Genomic DNA, 20,046 nt, shown 5'->3' with positions numbered 1-20,046 from the left:
AGTGCTCTGCAACTGCTCCATCTGCTCTGCAAGACAGAGAATCCCATGGATGCTTGGGGCAGCTGCCAGGCAGCCTGAGCCATGGTTGTGCCCTGTCTCCTCTCTGGGAGGAGGGGGTGTCCAGGCCAAGGAATATGTGGGCTGCCAATGTTTCTGCTTTCCTGCCACACACACACCCATCATAGGCAGCTCTGCTTGGGTACACTTCCCTGGGAGAATGCCTCATTGCATGACATGGGGCATAATGCTGAGTGGGCCGGGCTCAGGTTGCCCATATGTGCAAATACCTGTTAGGATTCTAAAATGAGCCACATGGCAAGACTTTCCTCTTCCCCTGGGTGTTAGTGCTAAGTGCTCCCTCACTGGTGCTAAATGCCCTCTCTGGACCTGTCTTGCCACCAAAGTACAACACTGCATGTTCTAAGTGTGCATGGCAGTGACCTCTGAGAGAAAGTCCCATGCTGCATACTCTACCTACTGAATTATGGAGCATCTCTATATGGAGAACTGGCAGAAATTGACCAAGAGAGAGATCTTATATGTACCAACCATGTTGTGACAAATTTCTTTAGAAAGCATAATAAAGATCATTTTCCAATATATCTTAACTTTTCCACATCACCATGGTGGAAATGTCAGTTTATTTATCATAGAATAGGCTTTGTGATTTGGTCTTTTTTTACTTTTCTGTCAACATTTTTGGAACATTGGGTCCTGGAAAAGTATCCCTTGAATACTAGCCACTGAAAGGCCTACAAGGACAGGGCTGTGTGCATTGTGGGGTGAATTAATACAGCTCATGGTAAAATTTCTTTGGGGAGATTATTATTGTAGAAAACTATGTCAATTGTAAAATTGTGTTGACTGATTTATTATGTTGTCTGCTGTCTGTGATTTTAGAAACACTTTATCAGCCTGTTTTTAATGGTTATTGTAGCTCACCTTGAATCCATAACTGAAGAAGTTGTGTTAGAAGTGCTTCAGTTAAATAAATGTTAGATTGCCGGTGTTACACAGGAAGAGGCTTCAGACAAGCTGAGCCCTTCACAACATGTTGCCCTGCTTTCTAATTTGGTTTCAACTTTCCCTTTTTTGTGTGTTCCAGGCATTAGTTAGTTTCTCAGATTTCCAGATTTTTCAGGAATTGATGAAAGGAAAAGAAAAGGATACTTTCTACAAGAACTGTGTGTGTCAGGTGCTGAGGCTAGTGGTTGAAGAAGGCTGCATCACACAGAGACAGGTTCTGAACTTCCTGGGTCAGCGCTTCAGAGTGAAACTGGACCTTCCCGAGTGGTACAGCAGTGAACAAGTTGGAGAGTTCCTATTTAAGTATGTCTAAGTTCAAGTCACTTCTTGGTGTCCAGAGTACAGTTCATAACTATTTGTGTGGGAAAACAAAGTCCACCGATTGCTGATCATAGGGTATCCTTTTATGGTCAGTAAGACTCTAAAGCATTTTGAGTTAAACTATTCCTCACAGAGTAGTTTTAGGCAATGTTGCTCCTGCCAGGTTATTTTATCTGTTCTAGCTTGTGTTGACATATTTAAGAAGAGCTCTGCTGAATCAGGCCAAAGGCTTCTCCAGAATCCTCTTGCCCAGTAGCCAACCAGATGAAATCAAGAGCCTCTAAACATGAAGTCTGCGTAACTGTTGTAGCAAATAGCCATTGATAGATTCATCCAGTCTGGACTTGTCAAATTGTTTTTAAAACCATCCAGGGCTCTTTTTCTGTGGAAAGAGGGAAATGAAGGAATAGACATGTCACCAACTTCCTCAGTTCTTGTTTTAACATATTTTGTTGAATCAAAGACTGCCATGCTTTCCCCAATGGTCCCTCATGAACTTCTAGACTTTTTGGGAGAATTTTTTTCCAGAAATTCTGTTCCAGCACGTTCCACCAGAAAAAAAGCCCTGAAGCCATCTATAACATGAGAAGTTCAGAACCAAATCAGTTTCAAAATCCTTTAAGTCAACCTATAAATGACCTCAAAACAAATGTTTGGCCTTTTTTGTGCTGCATCTCTGCAGCAGTTTCAAAAGATTTTAATATAGCAAAGTTAAGTTATACTTCTATGGAAACTAATTCAAAACAGTGAAATTCAGTAACTAGAATTAGGCTATTTCCAATTCCTTGTTTATATATTTTTCACAAAAGTCAGTGCCTAATCTTTTTTGTGACCGTTATTGTTAAAAATCTTCACCCAATAAGCTACTGTTTTTACTAAGGGCAGGGCTTTTTTTGAGCAGGAATGCAGTTCTGGCTGGCTTGTTGTCAGGGGGCATGACCTAATATGCAAATGAGTTCCTGCTAGGCTTTTTCTACAAAAAGCCCTGCACAAAACAATGGTGATGTCAGGGGATGTGGCCTAATACACAAATAAGTTCCTGCTGGGCTTTTTCTACCAAAAAAAAGCCCTGACTAAGGGGGAAATAATGTAATTTTGTTTTTGGTCTTTTCCAGCAAGGATGATATCTAGAAATGTGAATAAACATTTTTTGCACATCATCTAACACAGTTCGTGTTACCTTAAAAGTATCAAAAATATGGCGGGGTGGCCATTGATCAAAGTTATTGTCAAGCTAAAAATCTGAAGTAATCACTATTGTTTGGTTGAAAAAAATGATCAAGGATAAATATGGAAAATTAGACTAGGAATGATCATTTTGTTTGTTCCTGCAGCCAGTGCCTCTGCATACACCTGAAAACCAATGCTGAAAAGTTCTATTTGCTTTGTCTCATGACCCGGAAACTATTTACTTTAGCTAAAGAAGGCTGCATGGATGAGAATCCTGACAGTTTAATGAATCAAGAAGTGCTTACTGCAGGACAACTTTACCTCATGTTTATAAAGGTATTACTTGAGAATGCTGTGTTTGGCTGTTGTTATTTTTAAGAAGTCTTTCTAGAACCTTCCATTCTATAGAGCTAGGAGCATAGAATAGTAAGTTTTGTAAGCTATATAAAACCCTCTGTAATGGGTTAGGCTGCTTCTGGCTATTTTACTCCTTCTCTTTACTTCATTCTAATAACCTCCAATAATACCAAGACACTTTTGTACATATTAACTAAAACATGGTTTGGTCATGTCCTGCCTTGCATCTTATACAAAAAGATCCTTTTAGTTCCCCTGGTTTATTGCTTTCCACCCTGGATCATATTGGAAGTCACTTTTCACAGCTAAGTGTGGCTACAAGAATGCAGTTCTCAAGAACAAGTCATGTCAAACTAACCTGATCTCTCTTTTTTGAGAAAGTGACTACCTTGCTGGATCAGGGGAATGCTGTAGACGTTTATCTTGATTTCAGTAAGGCTTTTGATAAGGTTCCACATACTATCCTTGTTGACAAGTTAGTAAAATGTGGCTTGGATCCTATTACCGTTAGGTGGATCTGTAACTGGTTGACAGATCACACCCAAAGAGTGCTTGTGAATGGTTCCTCATCCTCTTGGAGAGGAGTGACAAGTGGAGTGCCTCAAGGATCTGTCCTGGGACCTGTTTTGTTCAACATCTTTATAAACGATTTGGATGAAGGAATAGAGGGAATGCTTATTAAATTTGCCAATGATATTAAATTGGGAGGGGTTGCAAATACAGTAGAAGAGAGAAACAGGATACAGGATGACCTTGACAGGCTGGAAAACTGGGCTAAAACTAATAAAATGAATTTTAACAGGGATAAATGTAAAGTTCTGCAATTCGGTAGGAAAAATCTCATGCATAGTTATAGGATGGGAGAAACTTGTCTTAGTAGTAGTATGTGCGAAAAGGATCTAGGGGTCTTAGTGGATCATACGCTGAACATGAGTCAACAGTGTGATGCGGTGGCTAAAAAGGCAAATGCAATTTTGGGCTGTATCAACAGTAGTGTCCAGATCATGTGATGTGATGATATCACTTTACTCTGCTCTGGTAAGACCTCACCTGGAGTATTGTGTTCAGTTTTGGGCACCACATTTTAAGGACATAGACAAGCTGGAACGGTCCAGAGGAGGGCGACGAAGATGGTGAGGGGTCTGGAGACCAAGTCCTATGAGGAAAGGTTGAAGGAGCTGGGCATGTTTAGCCTGGAGAGGAGGTGGTTGGGAGGTGATATGATCACCATCTTCAAGTACTTGAAGGGCTGTCATGTTGTTGTTAGCTGCCCTGAGCCTGCTTCTGTGGGGAGGGCGGGATATAAATGCGAAAAATAAATAAATAAATAGAGGATGGTGTGGAATTGTTTTCTGTGGCCCCAGAAGGTAGGACCAGAGCCAATGGGTTGAAATTAAATCAAAAGAATTTCCAGCTCAACATTAGGAAGAACTTCCTGACCATTAGAGTGATTCCTCAGTGGAACAGGCTTCCTCGGGAGGTGGTGGGCTCTTCTTCCTTGGAGGTTTTTAAACAGAGGCTAGATGGCCATCTGACAGCGATGAAGATCCTGTGAATTTGGGGTAGGTATTTGTGGGTTTCCTGCATTGTGCAGGGGGTTGGACTAGATGATCCTGGAGGTACCTTCCAACTCTATGATTCTATGATTCTAACAGTTAGTAGCCAAGAACCCTGGGACTTCCGTCACTGAACTGTAGGGGAACCAGAAAGAGTGGAACATGACTCCACTCTTCCTTTTCCTGTCTTCACTCTTGCATCAAAAGTGTTTTGTTTGCAACAGATTATGTGTGTGGAGTATTCCTTGAATAAAATGACAGTCTGGATCATTTCAGAGTAAGAACTTCAGTCACCTGAAGAATTAGTTACAGCAGGTAGTTCCGTGTCCTAGGTGGAGATCTTGTGCATTTGCTTGTTTGATTACTCTGGTGAAGGAAGTTAAGTTACACTGCTGATGCTCTATTCTGATTGTTTCCAAGACTCCGCCTTTCATAGGTTTGCCAAGAACTGAGCTCTTAAGAAGCCACACCTGGTTAGTAGTTTAAGAAGGCAACTTCCTCTTGCTTATTTGAGTGCTGCAGTGAGACAGCCAGAAGTGTTTCAAAGTGGCTTAATGGTTGTCACAACAGTACTGTTTGTTTGATCCCTCCAACTTTCATAATGTGTTATTCTTATAAACTAGGTTCCAGTGTGTTCAGATTCACTTAGCAAATTCACTGAAATTGCTGGTATTTATTTTGATGGAAGACATTTGACAGGAATGAATAATCACATGGTCTGGGTACATGGCCACTCAGCAGACAATTTGAGACAGACTGAGATGTATTTCATCCATCCCTGTTTTGAAGCAGAAGTGCTCCTTATTGCATGCTCATTTGTAACATGGCAAAGTATAGTTTGCACTTGAAGCATTTTTTTCTTGTTTTTATCCTTTATCACAGGAGAAGATGGAAACTTGGTTACAGTCTGTTAAAATAGCCTTTGAAAAGAAGGCTCAGAAATCAAATATAACAATTAATTCAGAAAGCATGATGAAGATTGTTGGCATGGGAACAGATCTTACACGGATGTTTGAATACCTCCTTGCCACTGGTAATCTGCGCTCTAAAACTGGTAGGTATACTGAAACCAATACTCCCTCTAACCTGTGGAGTCTTGTGAGCAAAAATTCTATTTTGTGAGCTATTGACATTAAAGTTGTGAGCTATTGCATAAATTCATTTACTCTGGGGCCATTTTTCCTGTGCTAAGACAAAAATGTGTGAGCCGGAGGCTAAAAATTGTGAGCTAGCTCACACTTACTCACCTTAGAGGAAACATTGACTGAAACCATAATAAGGCCTCAAGGTGTCTGAAGATTTTTTTGCCACAAATAATGCAAAATATACTTTTAATGTCCAGGATGGTTCTCTAAGAGAACTTTTTCATGCTGCATATTCCTCTGGCCTTCCATGCACACATCCCTTTGCAGACTGCCATTCATTAAGGACTCTTTACTCCCTAAATTCTTTTCAGAGGTAGTCAAAACAGTGCCAGCCATGTGATACTGCAAGAGACACTTCCAATGAGGCAGACACCTTGTTATACTTTTTTCCCCATGGTATATTGAATCTCTGCTGTGTAAATGTTAGGGGCATTTCATACGTAAGGGTAGGGGAGATGAGATGCCCCCTGCAAGTATATCTCATTTTCAGCATAATCTATTTGTGGATACTTAAATCTGGAGATTAGGGCTATGTACCAATTATCTGTCTGCAAACATGAAAAATGCCCAGGTTTGCAGAAAACCCCAAATAATAAAAGCAGTGCTTGTAGCTTTAAGAAACAAATGCCTTCTCAGTGGTCATTGCTAGGCAACCACAAAGCTGTTGCTAGCCTTCAAGTCTTGGTTTCTGTCAGTAAAAAGCTGGTGGAGGGGCAGGGCCCTTTCCAGGGCTGTTTTGGCCTTTGAGGGAAGACTCATCAGAGCAAAGCCCACAAGTAACTACTAGGTGACTTGTTATATCATGACTTGCGTGATTCACCCAGGCATAGCTCCTTATAGTTGTTCAACAGCAGCTAACACACAAAAGCCAGTGTGGTCTACTAGTTAAAGTTTCAGACTAGAATCTAGATGACCTAAGCTCAGAAACCCATTCTGCCATGGAAGCTTACTGTGGCCTTGGGCCAGTTACACATTCTCAGCCTGACCTGTCTCACTGGTTGTTGCGTGAATGTGTGAATAAAATAGGAGATAAGAATGATGTGAGCTGCTTTGGATCCCCATTGCAAATAAAGGCAGAGTATAAGTGAAGAAGTGATATACACAGCTGAAGATGGGAGATAGGTGGGCTGTTGGTCAGGAGAGAAGGAGAGATGGAATTGGAAAGGTGAGGATATGAGTGTTGGGAGGAGGAAATATTGTGGGGAGCAGGATTCTGAGGCAATTGGAATTCCCCCCACAATTCCTTGTGCATTCCCTATCATACAACTGTGCCTGGCAGCCCACCACACAGCAAAGCCATACTTTTTCTGGGTAGAGGCAGCCAGAGGGAGGGGAATCTCCAGTCAGAGGCAGATACATGTAGGTTCGCTGGTGAATGGGAAGAAGAGAAGGAAGCAGGAAAAGTGAAGAGGCTAGGGGGGCTTTCAGGGAAGGTAAAGAAGAAATAGTGGGAGAGAAGGAAGAAGGGATATGGGGGTTGCCAGAAGGAGGGAAAGGAAGAAGAGACAAAGATAAAATAGTGTGAGAAGGTGGATACAGGGGAGAAAGAGGTACCCCTTGCAGTTTTCACATTGCACAGCTGGGCCATAGTTTTCCAGGTAGAGACTGTCAGAAGAGGGAAAACTGAAGCTGGGGGTGGGTGGGGGACAGCTAAAGGTAGGTTGGCTGCTGGGTAGGAAGGAAAGAAAGCAGCTAGAAAGGGGAGAGGCTGTATGGGCTTTCAGGGAAAGAAGAGAGGAAATAGTAGAGGGCAGGGGGAGATGAGATGCCCCCTGCAAGTATTTGTTGGGTCCCCTGCTTCTTTTTCCTAATTCCATGGAAGGATAAAAGTATACACCATGTGACACTAAGCACAGCTTCCTGATAATCTGTTTTCAGTTTTTTAAAAAAGTGTGTTTCTCGCCCTTTTGGGTTTTGATAATATGTTTGAAAGGGCATCATGTACTGAAAACTCAGAAGCCACATAGGAGCCTCTGTAAATTTTCCAGTGGTTGGAGATGGGTAGCATGCTTTGTTGGCCTACCTTCCTGGACTAGAGAAATCATGCAAATCTGATTGGTCTAAAATTAATACATGTTACAATATTTAGTTTGCCAGGGGTGCAGAATTTTAACTTCTTTAGCATGGAGCACACATAACCCCTGAGCCTGCTTCAGCAGGGAGGGCGGGATATAAATCCAATAAAATAAATAAATGCACATCACCCTGATAATAACCTTAAAACAGAGCCTAGTCCAAACCCTGAATCTTTTGTACACCACCCACAAATTAACTATCTGTATAACTTAACCTGTATGATCCAGTTTATAGGGGACCACAAGAAAACAGCAGGAAAGATATCCCATACTGGGCATTGCTATATGATTCAAGGGACATTTTCAAAAAATTCCAAGAGGCATGAGTAAAGGAATTACAAGGGAATGTGTTTAGAAAGTTAGGAGTAAACTGCTAATCTGTTTGTAGACACATTATGTCTTGTAACCCTCTGCATCTGTATGTTCTGCTTATATATTTAACCCCAAAAAGTAATGTGTTTGGGTATCCATAGTATTGTGGAGGAGACTATATGTAACAGATTCAAAGGCTACTGTGTCAGATTTTAGCTTGCTCCAATGCTTACCAAGGACACCAGCACAAGGCAAGGAAGGAGATTGAGAAATATCACAGCATATACAGAAGTTCTTCCACAGAGCCAGAAATCTTTGGACTGTTTCCATGACCCTACTCTGTTTAGAACTTCTCAAGCAGGCTTCTACATTAAATGTGAGACTCTGTATTTGACTAACACACTTGTATCTTCATATTTAGAAAAACCTCCTAAAATCAGTGCATTTTAAAAATAATATACTTGGCTGACAGATGTTCATAAGCAAAGAATTTTTGTAAGATCTTTTATTTATTTATTTATTTCTTTATTTGTCCCGTTCCTCCCCCCCACTCCAACTGCTGGTTCTCCTTCCAAGGTCTGGGAATGCTGCAAAGCTCTGGTCTCTGTGTGATAGCAGACAAGCTGAACTTCGTTCGCTACCTCTCTCATTTCCGCTGTGTGCACAGAGGTTCTGATTTTCTCAAGATGAGGACCACTGAAGTGCGAAAGTTGCTGCCGGAGTCCTGGGGTTTTCTGTGTCCTGTGCACACCCCAGATGGGGAACCCTGTGGTTTGATGAATCACATGACTGCTATATGTGAAATAGTAACGCAGCCTTCATACACAATATCCCTGCCACCTTTGCTTTGCTCACTTGGTATGTATTATTGATTCTTAATAATACTCTTCAGGAAAGCAAGTCCTAAGATCAACCTTTTGTAGAACTACAATATCTGCATATTGATAAAGTGCATTTGGAAGACTCTGGGGTTCCTCAGTGAGAAGATCGGTTCTGTGTGCATTTCCTGCACTGCAATGTGCAGGAACATGTATACACATGCTTATCCGTGCCTGTAGAAAACAGTAATAATGGCCATGGCATCACAGGCAGAGTTTTCCTGTGTAACTTGTGCTATTAATAAAATCTGGACAGTTTACTTCTGACAGATGCTTACTGATGATGGGGTTTCTGCTTTAACTGTTATGTTTCTTTCCATAGGTGTCACTCCAGTTGATGGCATGCCAAGCCAGCCGTATGCAGACTGTTACCCAGTTATGTTAGATGGCTCTTTGGTAGGCTGGATAGAGAAGGATCTAGCTCCAGGTCTTGTAGACACACTAAGATATTTTAAGGTTAGCCATGCTTGATTAAACAATGCCAAAAAGTGTCAACGTTTCTGAGCATTTCTTGAACATTAAGTCGCCTGTAGCTATATTTGTCATTACTTGCTGTATCTTTTTGGACTTGAAAATTACTACAATTTATAACCCTTAATTTAAAAATGTGGAATGGCTTGCATATTTGTGCAGCTCCTTTCTCTTGCTGGAAATGAAATTAAGTAGGTAATATTTTTTTGATCTGTGCAAATAGATGATGCAAGAAAAGAGAATTCCAGTTTGGACCGAGGTGGTCCTTATCCCGATAACAGGGAAACCCAGCCTGTACCCAGGGCTCTTCATTTTAACAACCCCATGTAGGATGATGCGTCCTGTACAAAACTTGGCCTTAGGGAAAGAAGAATTGATTGGCACCCTGGAACAGGTATTATGCATGTACTTCTAATAATAAGTGTATTTATTGATGACAAGATGATTGGATATTGGATTTATATCTCCCCCTCCACTCTGAATCTCAGAGTGACTTACAGTCGCCCTTATCTTCCTCCCCCACAGCAGACACCCTGTGAGGTAGGTGGGGATGAGAGAGCTCTCACAGAGAAGCTGCCCTTTCAAGGACAACTCTGCAAGAGCTATGGCTGATCCAAGGCCATTCCAGCAGCTGCAAGTGGAGGAGTGGGGAATCAAACCTAGTTCTCCCAGATAAGAGTCCATGCACTTAACCACTGCACCAAACTGGCTCTGATGGTTACTGCTGTGAATCTCCTCACTGATGAAATGTATTCATTAATGGCTAGTTGAGTTCCTTCCACCATCATTACTTTTAAGTTGTCTCAGACTCAAACTTGCATTGACTGCTGTAGTTTTTCTATGTAATCTTGTTTTGCAAATGTCTTATGTTTAAGGGACTAGAAAGTCAGAGCTTTTGCTAGAAGCAATGCTAACAGGGCTGAGATCTGGTGGCTTTTGATCTTGCATCTGACCGAGGTTCTGAACTCACTTTTAACCTGAAGTCTTCTCCTTAAGTTTTTATTTATTTATTACAGTATTTACACTGTTTTTTCTTGTGTCTCAAGGCAGCTTACAGTAATAACTAAAACATTACAGTGCAAAACCAGAATAAAATAACAAACTTCAAATATTCTCCCCACTCCTTGCCGCCAAGATGCCTGCTATTCCATAGCCCATTAAAACTCTGGCAAATAAGTAGGCCTTGCAGCACCTCTTAAAGAACTCCCACAAGGGGGCGCCTGGTACTAATATGCGTTGTTACTGGCCATAACTGCAGGAAGTTGTTCTGTGAGTTTGGCTGCCCTCCAGAAATTAACGTAAAATGGTTTTCTTTTCACAGGTCTTCTTGAACATTGCTGTGTCTGAGGATGAAATTGTACCTGGGGTGTTCACTCACCAGGAGCTCTTTCCCCACAGCATGTTAAGCGTAGTAGCAAGTTTCATTCCCTTCTCAGATCATAACCAGAGTCCCAGAAACATGTACCAGTGTCAGATGAGTAAGTATAGTCTTCTTTAAAAATCCAAAGTATCCCTGCCCTAAGCCTGAAGGTTCTCAGGGTGGCTCCCACCAAATCAAAATGAAGAAGGGAAAAAGAATTGCAGATTTATACCCCGCCCTTCTCTCTGAATCAGAGACTCAGAGCGCCTTACAATCTCCTATATCTTCTCCCCCCACAACAGACACCCTGTGAGGTGGATGGGGCTGAGAGGGCTCTCACAGCAGCTGCTCTTTCAAGGACAACCTCTGCCAGAGCTATGGCTCACCCAAGGCCATGCCAGCAGATGCAAGTGGAGGAGTGGGGAATCAAACCCGGTTCTCCCAGATAAGAGTCTGCACACTTAACCACTACACCATACTGGCTCTCCTGTTCAGGAGCAAGCCCTCTCCAGACTCCTGGCAGAAACCGTCTGAGGGAGAACAAACAAACAAAGGGAAAAACCCCAAAGACAAAACAAATCCATCTGTGCATGTAAAAGCACAGAGTTATAAAATAGAACAAGTTTTACAAAAGAGCAGAAATCACTAACAAAAACTAAAATATAATACAATCTAATTTTGGATAACAAGCAGTTGCATCTTGGGGCTGGGCAGGCCTTGGATTCAGTGGGAGCTCATAGGAGCGCAGCTCCTGAACCTTTCTGACAGTTCCACCTCCTCCTTCCCACCTTGTCCATTGAATAGTAGGTGCAGCTGCATAACAATCCCTGGATGAGCAGCACTTTTTTTTTCTACAAAACGACCCCTGGGGCTGGGGATATAATGTAAAAACTCTGGCCTGCTTCTGTAACCACAGCATTGGGTCCAAGAGCAACCCCAATGCTGTGAATCTGTTAATAGTAAAGTTGGCAAGAAAAATCCATTTCTGACCAATATATATGAACATATGAAGCAGTTTATACTGAATCAGACCCTTGGTCCATCAAAATCAGAATTGTCTACTCAGACTGTCAGAGGCTCTCCAGGGTGTCACACTGAGGTTTTTCACACCTATTTGCCTGGACCCCTTTTAGTTGGAGATGCCAGGGATTGAACCTGGGACCAAGCAGATGCTCCGCCACTGAGCCACCGCCCCTCCCCATATCTCTTCCTGACCTTATCTCTTCCTGACCACCGTTCCTCATCTCTTCCTGACCAATATCATCTCTGCCTTTTCTGAATCTTCTTTTAGCTTGTTGGTCCTTGGCCACTTGACCACAAACATACAGAGACTTCCCGGAACTGATGCTTTAGTGTTAGAAGAGATGGGGAGTTGGGTCTTGAGACCAGGGAGCTTGGACAGCACACAGAGGGTTACAGATTACCCATACAACTTCATGTGTGTATTTAAATATATATTTCACTTTTCCACCCAGAAGATTCATGGTGATTCACAACAGAAATAGAAACACCTCATTTATGTATGATAAAGAACATATGTGCAGATTGAAAACAATTATGATTGAGACCAGCTAAAACAATTAAAGAAACAGCATGGACTTCCAGGGGAGGAAAATGCCGAGTTGAGCTGCTTCTCATAACGGGAGCAGGCTGGAACTTCTGTTCGGGGTAGTGGAAGGCAAATTAATACGTACTGCCTACTTTTCTCTGTTAGAGATTAGTCCAAGATATGCACAGGAAACTTTGAGGAGATTTACCTTGGCTAAAAGGGAGTCCGGGGGGGGGGCTCCTTTGAGGGGTCTCCGGAGAAGAGTTGCATTTTCATCATCTGCAGAAGTTCTCAGAGTCATTAATTTGACATAAGCTCGACAGAATCCTAACCTTCTTGGACTTTGCTAAACATCTAAAGCTACACAAGACCGGTGTGGATCAGGATAATTGGCAGAAAAGGTACAGATTACTATCTTTCATTCCGGGACTATTTACAGTTAAACAGAATAAATTCAGACGGTGGGAAATGGAAACCTAGAAAGCTTGGAAGAAGAAGGGAGGGAGAGGTGAAATTTGGACTTCGTAAATTTAAAGGACAGTGCTAAAAAGTGGAAAGGAATTTATTGTTTGGTCTACTTGTGGTTTTGAAAAAAGAGCACCATTGTCACAGACCTGCAGCATATACAATCAACACAGGAAGTACGTCAGGTATCACAAGATCTCTTTACCAGTGAAAACAAGATTTGGTGGCAAGTAAAGCAGGAAGTAGCAGATGAAAAGCCTACTCTAGGACTATAATACCATTGAGAAACATTGGCGGCCATTACAAGGAGGTCAAAATTAAAATATTGCTTTTAAAGTGTTCGGGACATTAAAAATTGTTGGAATTAACTGAGATGATGATAAGAAGATAAATACTATTGGGCATATTGTTTATAATGGACTTTAGAAGCCTTTAAAAGAAAAAGGGAAAAAAAACTTTCAGAGAGAAGCAAAAAGTCGCGACCGCCATTTTGAAGGATTTTAAAAAATTTTAAATTAATATCTTGGTCTGGAAAGCTCTGAGGATGGCGAAATTAGGCTTGTTATAAAAAGCAAGCTCTAATCTTTTGAACCTGATAGTCAAATTTGAAATTGGTGAGATCAAAATTTTCAGTGTTTTTAAATGTCAGAACACAAGCAAACCCGTACAAAAGCTACTTCATTGGAGAAAATGCAGGATCAATTAGAGGCAATGGAGGCCAGAATGATGAAAGGCATGAGAGAGATAACTGCATCAAAAAAAGAAATTATAGAAGAGATTAAAAAAGATATGGAAGATCTCAGGAGACAGAGGAAACATCTAAGAAAGTGCAGGAGGTAGAAAGGAGAATGAAATGACTCCACCTTGTAGAAAATACAAGAAAAAGTGACAATCCATGACTGCAAATCGATGGAGACTCAGATACGTCAGAGAGGAGTACCTGAAAAGGAAGATGGTGACTTGAAAGAATATATAATAAAAATAATTGCAACATTTTTCGAGGAAGATCCTGAAGAGACTTAAAATATGTATGACTTTATGTATAGAGTGAACTCACTCTATGCCAAGAAAAATAATTTACCTAGAGATGTTGTCATAAGATACATGACAAAAGAAATGGTGGGAAAGATCATGTATAAAAACTTGAAAAGACATTGATAGTGGGAGGCAGCAGAGTAAGAATTATGAAGGAGTTGCCAAGGCAAGTGATAAATGATAGAACATATAAAAACTGACAGAAAAATTACGGGACAATGAAATGAGGTTTAGATGGATAATACCTGAAGGTTTGAGCTTTGAACTTCAGGTGGAAAGAATCACAATTACAAATGCACAGGAACTGCATAGATTTTATGAAGAACATAAAGAATTTGCACCATGATAGATTACAAATTATTGTCTTGGAATGTAAATGGACTAAATTCACCACAAAAAAGAAGGGCAACATTTCATTGGATTAAAAAGCAAAATTGTAATATAGTTTGTTTACAAGAAGTGCATATTAAACAAAAGGATTACAAATTTTTATGGAATAAATAATTGGGGTTAGAATTTTTTTCATTGGCTGAACAGAAGAAAAGGGGAGTGATTTTTTATATTAAACAAGATTTGGAGCCAAAATTAGTGTTTAAAGATAAAGATGGAAGATTTGTAGCAGTAGAAATAATAAATGCAAAAAAACCATTATTGGGACTGTATGCACCTAATGGTGCAAAGGATGCTTTTTTAAAAGACATTATACAACAATTTGATTAACTGACTTATGACCAAGTTTTGATAATGGGAGACTTTAATGGAACAATTAAGAACTCATTGGATAGGTCTGGGGGAAAAAAATAACAGAAGGAAAATTGCCAGTCTTTTTTTGAATTGGTCAAACAAGAAAATTTGGAGGACGTGTGAAGGAAATTTAACCCTGAAGTGCAGGACTATACCTTTTTTCCAGCAAGACATAAAACTTTTTCCAGAATTGACAGGTTGTGGGGCACTAAAGATTTAGGTCTTATAACAAGGAAAATAGAGATTTTACCTAAAATTGGGGCTGACCATAACCCAATAATGTGGATTACAAAATTGTCTAAGAAGTTGAGAAGATGGAGATTGAATGATTTACTACAGAATAAAGAAATAGTGACATAACTAGAAAATGAAACTAAAGCTTTCTTTCAAATGAATGACAAAGAGGATATAGAATTTCAGACGGTCTGGGATGCCTATAAAGCAGTAATGAGAGGAATATTGATTACTTTGAATAATAAAGATAAGAGCAAAAGAAAAACAGTTGTTGGACATTCAAAATGAAATTTAAAAAAGGGGAGTTGAAGAGCCAGTTTGGTGGAGTGGTTAAGTGTGTGGACTCTTATCTGGGAGAACCGGGTTTGATTCCCCACTCCTCCACTTGCACCTGCTGGAATGGCTTTGGGTTAGTCATAGCCCTGGCAGAGGTTGTCCTTGAAAGGGCAGCTGCTGTAAGAGCTCTCTTAGCCCCACCCACCTCACAGGGTGTCTGTTGTGGGGGAGGAAGGTAAAGGAGATTGTGAGCCACTCTGAGACTCTTCGAGTGGAAGGCGGGATATAAATCCAATATCATCATCATCATCATCATCATCATCATCAAAAAGGCCAGGGAAAAGGAAAATGATAAGGGAAATTACAATATTACAAACACAAAAGACATTTGTTAAATAAAGAATTGGAATGGAATTTGAAAAGACTGCAGCAGAAATCTTTTGAGGGAGCAAATAAACCTGGAAAGTATTTACCTTGGCAACTGAAGAAAAAGAGAGAAAATAAAATTATTAACAAAATTGTGGTAGATGGAAGAGAGGTGGTTAGCCAAGAGGGAATAAAAAGAGAATTTTTAAAGTATTATGCCAAGTTGTTTAAAGGTGTTAAAATAAATAAAGAAAAGATGGATGAGTATCTACAAAAGATAAAAATAGAACCCTTAACAGAAAATATGCAAAAAGTTTTGAATGATCCAATTGAAAAAACAAATTGAAGCAGCAATTAATGCAATGAAAAATGGAAAGGCACCTGGGCCAGATGGATATTCAGCTAAATATTTTAAAACCTTTAAAGATGAGTTAATACCAAAATTGCAGAAGTTGATGAACAAGATAAGAATAAAAGGGAAAATACCAAACACATGGAAGAAAGCTGTTATTTCGTTGATACCAAAGGAAGATAGAGATGTCACGAATGTAAAAAAATTACAGAGCAATTAAGCTATTAAACAATGACTATAAAATATATACAAGAATCTTGACAGAACGGCTTAAACAACATTTGATAAATTTTAGAAAGGAAGATCAAGTGGGGTTTCTTCCCAAAAGGCAAACAAGAGACAATATCAGAACTGTTGTAAATATTGTAGAATATTATGAAAGACATCCAGAAAAGGAAGTAGCCTTATTCTTTGTGGATGCAGAGAAAGCATTTGACAGTTTAAACTGGGACTTTTATGTTTGCAGTAATGGAGAAAATAGAGCTGGGAGAAAGTTTTATAAGAATGATAAAAGCAATATACACTGAACAACGTGCAAGGCTATGTATAAATGCAGATCTTACAGAAGATATGATAATTAGCAAAGGTACAAGACAAGGTTGTCCGCTTTCCCCATTGTTTATAATGACTCTTGAAATATTACTGATGCAGATCCAAGAAGATAAAGAAATAGAAGGATTAAAAATAAAAGGATTTACTTACAAATATAGAGCATTTGCAGATGATATAATGTTTATAAATGAAAACCCCATACAAGTCACACCTTTGTTTTTAGCTAAAATACAAGAATATGGGGAGTTGGCGGGACTTTGTATTAATAAAGAAAAATCAAAACTTATATGTAAAAATATGCACATAAATAAGCAACAAGAATTGCAGAGACTAACGGGCTATGAAGTTACTTCCAAGGTAAAGTATTTGGGCATGGAGATAACAATGAAGAATATTGATCTGTTTAAAAATAATTATGAGAAGCTGTGGCGTAAAATGGATGAAGATATGTTAAAATGGAATAAACTTAATTTGTCATTGCTGGGTAGAATAGCTGAAATTAAAATGAATATTCTACCAAGAATGATGTGTTTGTTTCAAACTATTCCCATTGTGAAAGATAGTAAAGAAAAATTTCAGAATTTGTGTGGGCTGGGAAGAAACCAAGGATCAAAATGAAAATTTTGACAGATGCAAAAGAGAGAGGTGGATTTCAACTACCGAATTTAAAATTATATCAGGAAGCAGTTTGTTTAGTGTGGATAAAAGAATGGATAACGCTGTTAAACAAAGAACTCTTAGTGCTGGAAGGTCACAGAAATAAATTTGGCTGGCACGCGTATTTGTATTATGGAAAAAAGAAGATGGATGGTTTTTTCTCTCACCATTATATAAGAAATAATTTGCTAAATACATGGATGAAATATATGGAGATGAGAGAAGACTGTTATAGATAGTGCCAGCTGAAGTAATAAAAATAACGGCTGATAGGTGAAGAAAAGTGGTTGTCATATAATCAATTATTAAAAATACAAAGTGGCAAAATAGAATTGAAAACTGCTGAAGAGTTGAATAATATGATTGGTTCCAAATGCAACAAATAAAGAGTTTGGTGGATAATGATATCAAAACTGAAGGAATAAGAAAAGAACAAATAGAAATGGAAAAAGTTCTGCTTGGAGATAATGAAAAATTAATTTCATGATTAAATGGGCAATTAATGTAAATAAAGAAATACAGATGGAAACTTGGGAATATTTGTGGAAGAATTCTATGAAGCTTTCGACGTGTCATAGCATTAAAGAGAACTGTTTTAAAATTATGTATAGATGGTATATGACTCCTAAAAGATTGGCAAAGATGAACAATAAGATGCCAGACAGATGTTGGAATTTTTTAAGTATTATGCTAATTTATTTAAGGGTATTAAAGTAAAGAAAGAAAGGATCGAAACGTATTTGCAAAAAATTAAAATAGCACCCTTAACTGAATATATGGGAAAAATTTGAATGATCCAATTGAGAAAATAGAAATTGAAGCAGCGATTAATGTAATGAAATCTGGAAAGGCACCTGGACCAGATGGTTATACGGCAAAAATTTTTAAAATGCTTAAAGAAGAATTAGTACCGAAACTTCAAAAATTGATGAATGCGAGAAGATTAAATGGAAAAGTACCTAATACATGGAAAGAAGCTGTAATTTCGTTGATTCCAAAGGAAGATAGAGATGTCACAAATGTAAATAATTATAGACCAATTTCATTGTTAAATAATGACTATAAGATATACACAAGAATCCTGGCAGAACGGCTTAAACAATGTTTAATAAACTTTATAAAGGAAAATCAGGCAGGTTTTCTTCCCAAAAGTCAAATAAGAGACAATATTAGAACTGTTGTAAATATTGTAGAATATTATAAAAGACACCCAGAGAAAGAAGTTGCATTATTTTTTGTGGATGCAGAGAAAGCTTTTTATAATCTGAACTGGAACTTTGTTTGCAGTAATGGAGAAAATAAAGTTGGGGGAAAACTTTATAAGAATGATAAAGGCAATAGATACTGAACAGCATGCAAGGTTATGTATAAATGTCCGCTTTCGCCATTGTTCATAATGACTCTTGAAACTTTATTGATGCAAATACAAGAGGATGAAGAAATAGAAGCAATGAAAATTAAAGGTTTTACCTATAAATATAGAGCATTTGCAGATGATATAATGTTTATAAATGAAAATCTTACACAAGTGACTCCTTTGTTGTTAGCTAAAATACAAAATTTTGGAGAATTGGCGGGACTTTGTTAATAAGGAAAAATCAAAACTTTTATGTAAAAATATGCAAGTAAATAAAAGGAATTGCAGAGGCTAATGGGATGTGAAGTTACCTCTAAAGTAAAATATCCGGGTGTGGAAATAACAATGAAGAACATTGATTTGTTTAAAAATAATTATGAAAAGTTATGGCGTAAAATGGATGAAAATATGATAAAATGGAAGAAGCTTAATTTGTCATTGCTTGGGAGAATAGCTACAATTAAGATTAACATTTTACCGAGGATACTGTATTTATTCCAAACTATCCCGATTGTGAAAGACAGCAAACAATTTAATAAATGGCAAAGAAAGATTTCAGAATTTTTATGGGCTGGAAAGAAACCAAGGATTAAAATGAAAGTTTTAATAGACACTAAAGAAAGAGGAGGATTCCAATTGCCAGATTTAAGACTTTATCATGAAGCAATTTGTTTGGTGTGGATAAAAGATTGGGTGATGTTATTGAATAAAAAACCTTTTAACGCTAGAAGGTCATGGAAATAAATTTGGCTGGCACGCTTATATGTACTATGGGAAGAAAAAGATGGATGGTTTTTTCTCTCACCATTACATAAGAAGTAATTTGCTAAATATCTGGATGAAGTATAAGTATGATTGGTTTCAAATGCAACAAATAAAGAGTTTGGTGGAAAGTGATATTAAAACTGAAAGAATAAGAAGAGAACAAAGTTACTCTTAAAATGGTCTATGGAAGATGAAGTAGTGACATCTCAAATGATTAAGTGGGCAATTAATGTAAATAAAGAAATACAGATGGATACTTGGGAATATTTGTGGAAGAACTCTATGAAACTCTCAACATGTCAGAGTATTAAAACTGTTTTAAGATGATGTATAGATGGTATATGATTCCTAAAAAGTTGGCAAAGATGAATAACAAGATGCCGGACAGGTGTTGAAAATGTAGAAAACATGAAGGTTCTTTCTACCATATTTGGTGGACTTGTGAAAGAGCGAAAATGTATTGGCGGATGATTCAACAAGAGATTTCTAAGATCTTGGGTTACGAATTTAACAAAGTTGCAGAGACTTTGTTAAATAAGTTGTTGGGATTACAAATGGAAAAATTTCCAAAGGAAGATAGGACTTTAATCTGGTACTTGCTCTCAGCTGCTAGGACATTGTATGTGCAGTTGTGGAAGCAAGAAAAAATAGCAGAGAAATGGAATTGGATTGTAAAAGTTATGACATGGAGTGAAATGGACAAGTTAACAAGAACCTTAAGAGACTATGATTTGGAAGTATTTAAGATGGAGTGGAAGAAGTTCAGAAGATACGTAGAAAAGAGTGGAAAATAAAAGGACATTGGACAATTTTTGATAATGACTAAGTATAAGAGGGAGGAGGATATGAATTTTGGTTCTTAACTAAGGGTACCTTTAATAATAATGTTTTAAGTATAGTACACCGGCAGGGGTCAAGTAACGGGGGGAGGGGTAGGTAGAAAGTAATATATGGGATAGAGGAAAAAAGTAGTAATTAATGATGCAAGAAATTGAATATATTACCATATGTTACTAATAAAAT

The 20,046-nt window shown here is 38.6% G+C and overlaps 1 protein-coding gene across 1 annotated transcript in view; it reads left to right on the top strand.

The window, feature by feature from the left end:
- Positions 1 to 20,046, top strand: part of POLR1B (RNA polymerase I subunit B) — a 36,761-nt gene that overhangs the window by 8,257 nt on the left and 8,458 nt on the right. The window contains exons 6-12 of the mRNA XM_060248202.1: positions 1,106 to 1,329; positions 2,682 to 2,853; positions 5,313 to 5,484; positions 8,539 to 8,820; positions 9,163 to 9,296; positions 9,535 to 9,705; positions 10,633 to 10,789. Of these exons, the coding sequence (XP_060104185.1) occupies positions 1,106 to 1,329; positions 2,682 to 2,853; positions 5,313 to 5,484; positions 8,539 to 8,820; positions 9,163 to 9,296; positions 9,535 to 9,705; positions 10,633 to 10,789 (1,312 nt within the window). The remainder of the gene's footprint in view (positions 1 to 1,105; positions 1,330 to 2,681; positions 2,854 to 5,312; positions 5,485 to 8,538; positions 8,821 to 9,162; positions 9,297 to 9,534; positions 9,706 to 10,632; positions 10,790 to 20,046) is intronic.

The sequence above is a fragment of the Heteronotia binoei genome, chromosome 1, assembly GCF_032191835.1.
Source record: "Heteronotia binoei isolate CCM8104 ecotype False Entrance Well chromosome 1, APGP_CSIRO_Hbin_v1, whole genome shotgun sequence".
Lineage (NCBI taxonomy): Eukaryota > Metazoa > Chordata > Lepidosauria > Squamata > Gekkonidae > Heteronotia > Heteronotia binoei.
This window is presented reverse-complemented; position numbering and strand designations above follow the sequence as displayed.